Genomic DNA, 10,395 nt, shown 5'->3' with positions numbered 1-10,395 from the left:
ATGTAACTCTACGATTAGATACTTAAGATAAATGTTGGTATAATAGGTAGTAGTGGCAATCACAACCCATTTATGAGATGGTCAATTCAAGTTCTGTGATATCCCTAACAGTGTCTAAAGTTTTGGTTTATCCAGTGGTAAAATGGGTATAATCTAACTATCTAGTTAAAACCGAAACAGGTCAAACTTACTGAAAGTCGCCTAAAATGCATTTTGAATCTATAAAATCAGCAAAAACAACTTACATTAAAATAGTATATTCCTGTAAGCCTATTCGGCACCTTAATTGGTAAAAATAAATTGCAGAAAAAATTCTTTCCTGAGAAGGGTCAACCTGTATAAAAATACCCATTTTGACCCGTTACCCAAACTTCCTTTCTTCCACCTCTAGAAACTAAGAACACATTCATAGAATTATACTAATCATTTACATGTTGACTATTATATTGATGCATAAAGGAACATTATATCTATACAACTTGGCTAGCAGCATTATGTACATTATTTATAATACACAACATCGACAGTCTTCTTAAGGATCTAGCTCAAGCAGCTTGTACTATGCTTTCGTTTTGCGTTACCTGCATCCAATGTATAACGAAATATATAAGTATAAAATTCTCTTAATGTCAACTTGCCTAGTTGGTCTTGCAGATAGACCATTGTGACCTCATTATAGCCTTTTTATGCATCAACCGCCCTTATAACATTTCTTCAAAATGTGAATAAATTTGTTTATTTGATAAGGCAACTTAAAATGTTAATAAAAAAACCTGGTGTTGGTGTATTGGTGATGACCTGACTTTCCGTAAGGTAGGTCAGGGGTTCGATTTCCATGAGCTGCAAAATATTTCCCTTGAGGTTACCCGCCCATTTCATGAGTCGCGGAGGTTGCAGACATCTTGGGTTCGAGTCTCACCCGAGGGGGTTTTACCACTCGCGATGCCCGTATGGATTCGTCGTGTGGGTTTCTTCTGAGCGGCGGTAGGACTATAATATTCTTCTTCCAGCATCACGTTCGAACCCCGTCAGTGACTCTAACCACCGTTCAAAAACAAATGTGAATAAGAAATTCAAATGGAACATTGGTTAACTTGGAGTATTTACATATTTTGTAACATGGTTGCTTAAAAGCCGGATCATCTTCTTGTGCTGGAGGTTCCTGACCGAATACATACTCACAACTCATATCATCAAAATCTGTTCAATCAAAATATATGATTTACAAGGTTGTAAGCATAAAAATAGACTTTGTTCAATCAAAATCCGTTCTCTTTTCAGCTAAATGTTTTTATTAGATCTATTTGAGGTAAAAACAACCTAAATCGACCCATTCATAAGTAAATTATATAATTTACGACCTTATACTATTTGGTAGTATAACACATTTACTTTTATAGAAATTCTACTTACTTGGAATCATGTTAACCGGAGTACCCAAAGTTCTATGAATAAATTCTTGAGTTGGCATCTTGCAGAGGTTTGTGCACATACCAATACACTTGGATTCCTCCAAAAACCTAAAGTAATTCAATGAACACACCAATAGACTCATAGAAACATGCATTTTATATATATATATATATATATATATATATATATATATTAAAGTGGGCAAGAAGAACACCTGCATTTTGTTATGTGGACAACATTCCTCTCTTTTCTCCCTTCGAACTCCGACTCTCTTATCTTTAAAAATAAGTTAATATAGTATTAACATGATACATATATTACATGTATACCAAAATGAGGACGGCATGTACCTCACCAGGACCGACTAGCCAACGGACTGCAACAGTGGTGAAGATGGCAAAGAACTCTCTTGTGGACTTGGATGGCGGCATCAGTGTTCTTATCTGAAGTGTCCCAAACAAGGTATCACATACATAAATAATCTTTTATGAACTTTGATGGTTGTTTGGGAATATGTCAAACATGTAACTTCGTTATTAGTGGTGGTCCTTTCAACCAAGAGGTTGAGCGTTCAAGTTTTTCTGTGAACATATTTCGTGAATTATTATAAACATTCGTGTAATGAGTGTGTAAGTTTGACTTAAAAAATAAGAAAAGATATTATGTCCAAACTATATATTTTAAAAGGACAAAATTAAGCGAACAATATGTGGTTTGCTCAAATTTCACCTTTGAACTTTTTTTTTTGTTGAGTAGTCCTCGTGGATTGCACGTTTTGCGTGTGCAGGAGACTGACGGACGTTTTGGAAAAAAATCCGTTTTTTTCTTGAGTAGTCCTCATGGATTGCACGTTACAAGAGACTGACGGACGTTGCAAAAATTCGTTAACTAGCATCACACGCATGGTACACGAGGGTAAAACGGTCATTTTATTTAACTCCTAACACCTTTATTTATTTATAAAAAACAAACCCTATTTTTTTCACCATTTTAAAGAAACCTAGAAAACCACAATTTTTTCTTGCCCATTGATCCACGAAATAAACAGATATGAACAAAAAAATGAGATTCATCACATATGAACGAAACACACAATAAATGCCAATCCGGCAGCCTCCGCCTCCATCGCATGTCACTAGATCTGAACGATTTCGGCAGCTCAGAATATACCTCCTCCGCCTCCACTTCTCAATTATAGCGTCTATTGAAGTACAGATCAGTAATCATACGACATTGGCGGTGATGGTTGTTTGTGATGGTTGAAGTATAGAGCGTTGCTTACAGATTGGATTTGTGGGACGTTCAGTTATCAGAGTTTACCGGAGTTCGGTTGTAGAATTCGCCGGAGGTGGTGGCGGAAATCGTGCAATGAACACCCGTAGTTGCACCGACTTGTTTAGTAAACAAACTCAAAACGAGCTTTTTATTTATATACATCAAAATATTAAATTTTAATAATATATATATATATATATATATATATATATATATATATATATATATATATATATATATAACTATAAATATATATATTACTATTATACCGAAAAATATTAAATCTTATTATAAGTGGATAAAAACAAATCAAATATAATAAATTTAGATTATATAAAGAAAGATATAATTATGAGTCAAGCTCGAGTTTAATAAATTGGGTTGGAATCGAGCTCGAGCTCTATAAAATTTAAACAAGCCGAGCTCTAGTCTGACAGTGTTTGGGCTCGGCTCGACTCATTTACAGCCCAAAGTAAAGATGAAGTTTTTGTTTTTGGGTTGGAGAAGTTAGAGTTAACAAATTTTGGGAGGATGAATGGAATGGGTTAAATGAAATTAAAATTACTTGAATACTCTCACGTGCAATGCACGACTTGACACTTAACGGTATTTTTTACGGACGTTTAAGGCGAGGGACTGCATACGCAATACATGCAAACTACAAAAACTCCCCGAGCAAAAAAGGTTTAGGAACTGAACGTCAAATCTTACGATGACTGTTCACATAATTATGTCCTTGTATAGTTATAACTCACCATCATATATATAAAGAGAAAATCATAATTATATTATCTAATCTTTTGTCAGAAAGAAAAAAATAAAAATTAATTGACCTTTTTAAATGAGTTAATAACTACTCCTCTGGTCTTAATTTAATAGCACCCAAATAAAAAACGCGTTGTATAAGAAATGTTATAATCACCTTGTATTGTTTTTTCACTTTCATGTTTTACCCCTTATTTTTATTACTTTTTTGTTTTACATGCATAAATCAAGAGTATAACAAAACTTTACCTTGTTATTATTACTTGTTTTTGGAAGTAGAGTATTAAATTGAGACATCATAAAATGAAAAAACAAGCCTATTAAATTGGGACGGAGGGACCAGGGAGTATGATTTTCCATATTGATTTTGATTCTGGGGTGTTATCTCTTTTGTTTTTCGAGATGAAAAGAGTGATCCGGAGCGTGCGAGTGTTTCGAGGACTTACAAAGGTTTTCTTTAGTCGATTCTGGGCCCTCCAACGTTTGTGGGAAGATTGTGGTTTATTCGAAAGCTCCCTCGTTCGGATCTCCTATGATTTTCTTGTTTGAGTCCCGGTCGGGTAAGACGGCGAATCTTCAGAAGGTAGAAGAGATGGTTTCTAAGTCGGGCACGAGTGGTAAAAAACGTCATTTGCTCCGGATGCTAATGGTTGACTGTAGTTTGTTTCTAAGTCGGGCACGAGTGCAAAAACTTTGGATTTTTTTTGATTTGCCTCCGATGAATTTTTTTTCCCAGTAGTCTTCATATTTTGCCCAAAAAAATTATTACGCTTTTAAAAATATTGTTTACCCCTTGGTGAAAAAAATTTCTGGTTCCGCCAGTAGATACCACTAATTGGTTTGTTGATAATGATTGTTAAATTTTATATTATATAAAATATTTCATGTGACGACCCGGAGATTTCCGATCAAATTTAAACTTAATCTTTATATAGTTTCGACACGATAAGCAAAGTCTGTAATATTGAGTCTCAAAATTTTGAACTATTTCATAAATTCAATTGATCTTCGACCATTCCCGACGATTCACGAACAACTATTTGTAAATAGATATGTGTGTATATATATAAAAAAATAATGATTGGAAGTATAATTTGAAATATTGAATGTTGTTGTTATGAAATATGATATTATGATAATCACTATTTAAAACATATCTATATATACATAAAAGTATATAAAAAATAATAATAATAAATATTAAATGATTGTAATACTCGTTTGATGTTCCGATTGATATTAAGCAAGTTAAATTCAAACTTATATGATTTTAGAAATAAACGGTGACCCGAAAATGAGTGAAATAAATTATAGGCTTATTAAAAATATATTTAGAATCTATTTGATTAATTTTAAAAATATTTAATTTTGAGTTGGGATCGAGCTCGAATGACAGGTCAATTTTTATGATCGATATTAAACAAGTTTAAACTCGAATTTATGAAAAGATTAAAAATTAAACGTTGGTCCATAATTACGTTTTATCAATTCTAAGTTTACTAAAAATAAAATATATTTAAATACCTCGAGCTAAGTTTTAATACTCCGTACCTATCACTTGGAATTTAAAAAAAAAATAAAAAATAAAATAAAATAAAATATGGACGAACCTTTTTAATCAGATTTCAAACAATAAATGAGCGAAATAATTAAATGTACTTAATCTAAAAACATGAGATTTTTCGGAAAATTTTTATGTTAAACTGTTTAGCACAAGAGCACGGAATAATATCATATTATATATGTCGACACATAGATATCCAAACTTAAGATTGGTGATGATTAATACACGTTTTTTATTTAAATTATTATTATTATTATTAAATATTAAAAGTATTATTATTATTTATATATTTATTAATTAGTAATATTAATTAAATATAAATTATAAAGTTAGATAAAGTATACAAAAATTGGTTTTGCATCACTATCTGCATTTTTGTTTGATTCCTCCTGTCTAGAGTTTGTTACACTTACCCATCAAACTTTTAAATTTCTGTTTCTTGTAGTATGTAATGTAACTAATAGAGATAGATATTTATATATGCAGAGAGATATAGATATAAATGCACAACCATCTTCACCTTCTCCACACTTTCATCTCGAAACCACCTCTCTCTCCCTCAATGCCTTTTGTGTTCTTCTTCTTCTCCTGAGAAAATCGATCACCATTGGCCTCCACACCACAACCGCCATGTTCGATCACCCTTGAACGACAAGTGTTATCACCAAGATCTTCAATTATCATCCAACTATTTCCTTTGCTTCCTTTCTATTTTCCTTTTATGAGATTTAAACAACTGTATCCTCATCAAACGACATAACAAACACCATGACAACTATCACCATCTTTCATCATTTTTCTCTCCCTTCATCTTCGTTGACTCACCATAAACCGCCAACCTCATGTCCTATCTCGAAGATCAAATAACCTAAAACCACCATCCTCATTACTTAATCGATATAAAACCCAACTCAACATCCTTATTTTTCATCATTTACAACCACCCTAAAACCCATTTAGTTACCATAATAATACACCACCTCTCAAACCCACTTCATCTTTGTGAAACCGCCACCCAAAACGACCACCACCCTACAAACTTTCAAAATACCCTTTACGATTGTTGTTGCTATTCAGTCCGAGTACCACTGTAGGTACCAAGGTTGCAAAAGACGTGAGACGCGGTCGAGACGGTCGGGTCCTAAAAAGGTCGAGACGTTCGAGACGGGGTCGAGACGGGGGTCGAGACGGACGTTGACCAAAGTTGACTTTTAAATATATAAGTATAAAAATGCATATATGTATACATATTTTAAAGCTAAAAAATTTAATTAATTAATTTGTACCCATAATTGCTATCATCGTTAATTTAATACAACAAATTCAAACTAAAACACGATATATTTTACCGATTTTCTGGCTTTTTTGAATTTTGACCGACTTTGACCCAATTTTTTTCAACTTTGACCCGAATTTTGTGCGTTGACTGTAATATTAGATGGTTTTCTTCGAGACGGGACGGATTAGTCACCAAACCGTCGAGACGGGCGTCGAGACGGCTCGAGACGGGGTGTTTTGCAACAGTGCTAGGTACCCATCAAACAGCCATCGTAACCTCACCATCACCAGTGTTAAACACCTACGACTTATTGTTGTTTACGGATCATACTTCTGATTTCCGTTCAAAAAAAAAAATGCCATTTAAAACCCACCTGCAACTTGCAACAACTACTGTTACGCGCATGTAAATTCTACCTTCTGTTTTTTTGTTTGAATCCCTCAACAAACAACCTGCTATACCATTATGTTTTCCTGTTTTCGGGTTCTGTTAAAAATGACGAAAGAAATGAAGTAGTTTGATGGCAAAGATGATAATGATATTAGCGATGATGATGATGATGATGATGATGGGTTGTAAAGTAAAAAAAAGCAAGGTGTTTGAAGTGTCTGCTGAACCCCACCACTACATTCCATCGAGATTATTTAACAAATAAATGGGTAATGAAATCAGGTAGTTTAATAGACTAAATATAATTAAGATCTATATAATTCAGAAAAGTAGAAATGGCGGAGTTGTTAAAGGTGTTGTCTGGGGAGACAAAGGTCCTGAGTTCGAATCCAGGCTGCGATGTTTTAGTATTTATTTTTCCTAATAACTATACAAGTTGGGCTGAGATCCAATACTAAATTTCAGATGGGCCGAGTGATAAATTCCAGTTGGACCAAGTACTAAATTATTGTTGGGCCGAAATATATGGGCCGAGAGAAGTTTGGGCCATATGAGTTATAAAAAAAAAAAAAACTAGATGGGGTTATAATTCAGAAAAAGAGTGACAGTGAAATGGATGGGCGTGTTAGGTATAAACGAGAGGTTTCGAGCCTTGTCTGAGGCATTTTTTTTGGGAAAAGCTTCAAAGGTAGTTATTATTATTATTGTTATTATTATTATATTATTATTATTATTAAGTATTATTATCTTTATTATCAATTTTACTACTAGTATCATTATTATTATTATTACAACTATATTATTATTAAAAGAATCATTTTAGTAAAATTATCATTTTTATTATTATTATTATATTATAACAAATAAAGATTTTGTACATAAAATGTATTCATATTACCTATAATTATATATTAAACATATTTTTTTTATAAACATATATATAGTATACAATTTAAGATATAATACATAGACAAAATTTAGTACAAATTCTATATAAACTACAACACTAATTATATAAATATTATATAGATGTAATTATTTGATTACTATTATATGTGTTAATTATATGGTTGAATGATCGAAGCCGAATATGCCCCTTTTTGCTTGGTAGCCTAAGAATTATGGAACATCACTAATTTTTAGAATTAGTGCACGCCTAATTGACACGAATCCTAAAGATAAATCTATTGGGCCTAACGAACCCCATCCAAAGTACCGGATGCGTTAGTACTTCGATGTTGTTTTATCATGTCCGAAGGATTTCCCGGAATGATAGGGGATATTCTTATATGCATCTTGTTAATGTCGGTTACCAGGTGTTCAATCCATATGAATGATATTTTTGTCTCTATGCATGGGACGTATATTTATGAGAACTGAAAATGAAAATCTTGTGGTCTATTAAAATGATGGAAATGATTATTTATGTTAAGCTAATGAACTCACCAACCTTTTGGTTGACACTTTAAAGCATGTTTATTCTCAGGTATGAAAGAAATCTTCCGCTGTGCATTTGCTCATTAGAGATATTACTTGGAATCACTCATGACATATTTCAAAAGACGTTGCATTCGAGTCGTCGATTTCATCAAGATTATTATTAAGTCATTTATAGTTGGATATATTAGAAAATGGTATGCATTCCGTCAACTTTCGATGTGAAAAAAGTTTGTCTTTTAAAAACGAATGCAATGTTTATAAAATGTATCATATAGAGGTCAAGTACCTCGCGATGTAACCAAATGTAATGTATTCGTCCGGATGGATTAGGACGGGTCCTTTCATTTCATTGATAGATGTTTAAATAAAATGATTTAAGGTGTGTTTGTCCGATCTAGATAGAGCTGGAAATTTATAACTGAAGCTGGAAGCTATAGCTTATCTTTTTTTACATGAAGCCGGAGTTTATTTTTTTATAAATAATTGATAAAGTAGTTTGAGCATGAGTTTACCATGTAAATTGACTTATGATCACTCAAATTATAAGCTTACTAAATATAAAATATAAGCTCACACTCTCATAAACTTTCATAAGTCCTAGAAGCTTGTCACCTAAACACACCCATACAAGATTTTAGGCATTAAACTACACTTTTACTTCAAAACCCATATGACCTCTTACTAGTTGTTTTTACCCATTTGACACGTTTTAGAAATAAAACTTAAGCCTGATCATGAACAACTATATATCCTCAAAACTTAAGCCTGATGAACAAATTAATACTTCAGTAACGTAAAAGAAGAACTTGCCACGAAGAGTAAAGAACTAGGAATAGCTTTCTCAAGAGCCTTAGTTACAATTTGGCGTTGTTGTTTTAGGCTAAACTCTTTAAACATAGCTTCACACACCATCACAAGTCCTTTGTACCACGCCACGTCAATTTCCAATCCTACGGTTATCATTTTTCGTCATATTTTAATTAATTTCATGAACGCCACAAATTTATAGTATTCAATTTACAAATTGCTCGAATAAATAAAACAAACCGGCAGTTTCTTGGACGGCTTTAGAGAGGTGATTAATGGCCATACGTTCCAACCAATTGTCATTATGAACAGTTTTGGATTCAACAATTATAGTATTATTATTATCTCCTGTGTCAATCTTAAAATTAATAGGGGAAATGTTGTTACTTGTGGTAGTAATAGAACCGGGTCGGGTCATGGCTGACGAGACCGAAGATCCGTATTTGGGGAATATTCGAGGCAGTTTGGGATGATGAGATGATTTTAAAATTGAGCATATGTTTGCCTGACAAGATGTAATAGTTGTTTCCATGTTGCTTGAGAGATTTTGAAATGCAAACCATGCATGATCCCAAAAATATAGAATTGCATATCATACGTGTGATGTCAATTATGAACAGAGGCGACGGATGCACGTGACAGCCACAGGGTGCATGTGACCCCTGCCAATCAAAATGGGCCATGTAGTGTAAGAAGTTTGGTCGTCATATGAGTGACACACTGGCACACCAAACCAAAATTTTAAAATCCAATATTTATCCAATCCAATACACTTATTATATTAACAAGAGTTTTACACAGGCCTATTTTTCCATTAATAGTCCAATAACATATAAACTTACATGTACATTAAGCTATGTGGGCTTGTTTTCTGGTGGGTCTTTTTTTGTTTTGTTATGTGGGCTTATTTTATAGTTTGGTTTGGCTCGGGTTTAGATAGCGAATAGAGTCGAGTTTTAAAATCCAATATTTATCCAATCCAATAAATTACGGAGTATTTAATAATATATAGTAAATGATATAATATTTTAAAATATATATTATATGATTTAATAATATTATTTTATATAATATTTTATATTGTATGATATTTTATAATAAGTCCTTCGAGTAATTAATCGAGTTTCAAACTCGAACTCGAACAATGAAAAAATTATCGATCTCGAGTTCGAGCCCAAATTTGCATACTTATTCGAGTTCGAGCCGAGTTCAAGTTTAGTAATAATTTCACGAGCCGAGCCTGAACATCATATACTCTACTCGACTCGGTTCGTTAACAGCCCTAGCCGCCGCAGTAATGTCCGGTCAACACCACGCTCGTAATCTCGAATATATACTACAATAAATTACGGAGTATTGAATAATATATAGTAAATGATATAATATTTAAAATATATATTATATGATTTAATAATATTATTTTATATAATATTTTATATTGTACGATATTTTATAATAAGTC

The 10,395-nt window shown here is 32.7% G+C and overlaps 1 protein-coding gene across 1 annotated transcript; it reads right to left on the bottom strand.

Annotated features, from left to right (window-relative positions):
- Positions 1-478: 478 nt before the first annotated feature.
- LOC139870080 (beta-carotene isomerase D27, chloroplastic-like) lies at positions 479-9,465 on the bottom strand. Its single transcript, XM_071857931.1, has 7 exons — positions 9,174-9,465; positions 8,937-9,076; positions 1,764-1,856; positions 1,628-1,689; positions 1,414-1,520; positions 1,108-1,200; positions 479-581 (listed from the first exon to the last, which is right to left on the bottom strand). Exons 1-7 carry the CDS (start codon positions 9,463-9,465, stop codon positions 541-543), a joined length of 828 nt encoding a protein of 275 aa, XP_071714032.1. The 3' UTR covers positions 479-540.
- Positions 9,466-10,395: the final 930 nt, after the last annotated feature.

Source organism: Rutidosis leptorrhynchoides, chromosome 10 (assembly GCF_046630445.1).
Source record: "Rutidosis leptorrhynchoides isolate AG116_Rl617_1_P2 chromosome 10, CSIRO_AGI_Rlap_v1, whole genome shotgun sequence".
NCBI classification, from domain to species: Eukaryota; Viridiplantae; Streptophyta; class Magnoliopsida; order Asterales; family Asteraceae; genus Rutidosis; species Rutidosis leptorrhynchoides.
This window is presented reverse-complemented; position numbering and strand designations above follow the sequence as displayed.

Bases quoted from the DNA above. Each gene is read 5' to 3' on its own strand.
- LOC139870080 (XM_071857931.1), bottom strand. From the start codon at position 9,465: ATGGAAACAACTATTACATCTTGTCAGGCAAACATATGCTCAATTTTA. The intron at 9,077-9,173 runs GTTTGTTTTATT...TGATAACCGTAG, and splicing joins AGCCGTCCAAGAAACTGCCG to GATTGGAAATTGACGTGGCG. The intron at 1,521-1,627 runs GTGTTCTTCTTG...GAATTACTTTAG, and splicing joins GTCCACATAACAAAATGCAG to GTTTTTGGAGGAATCCAAGT.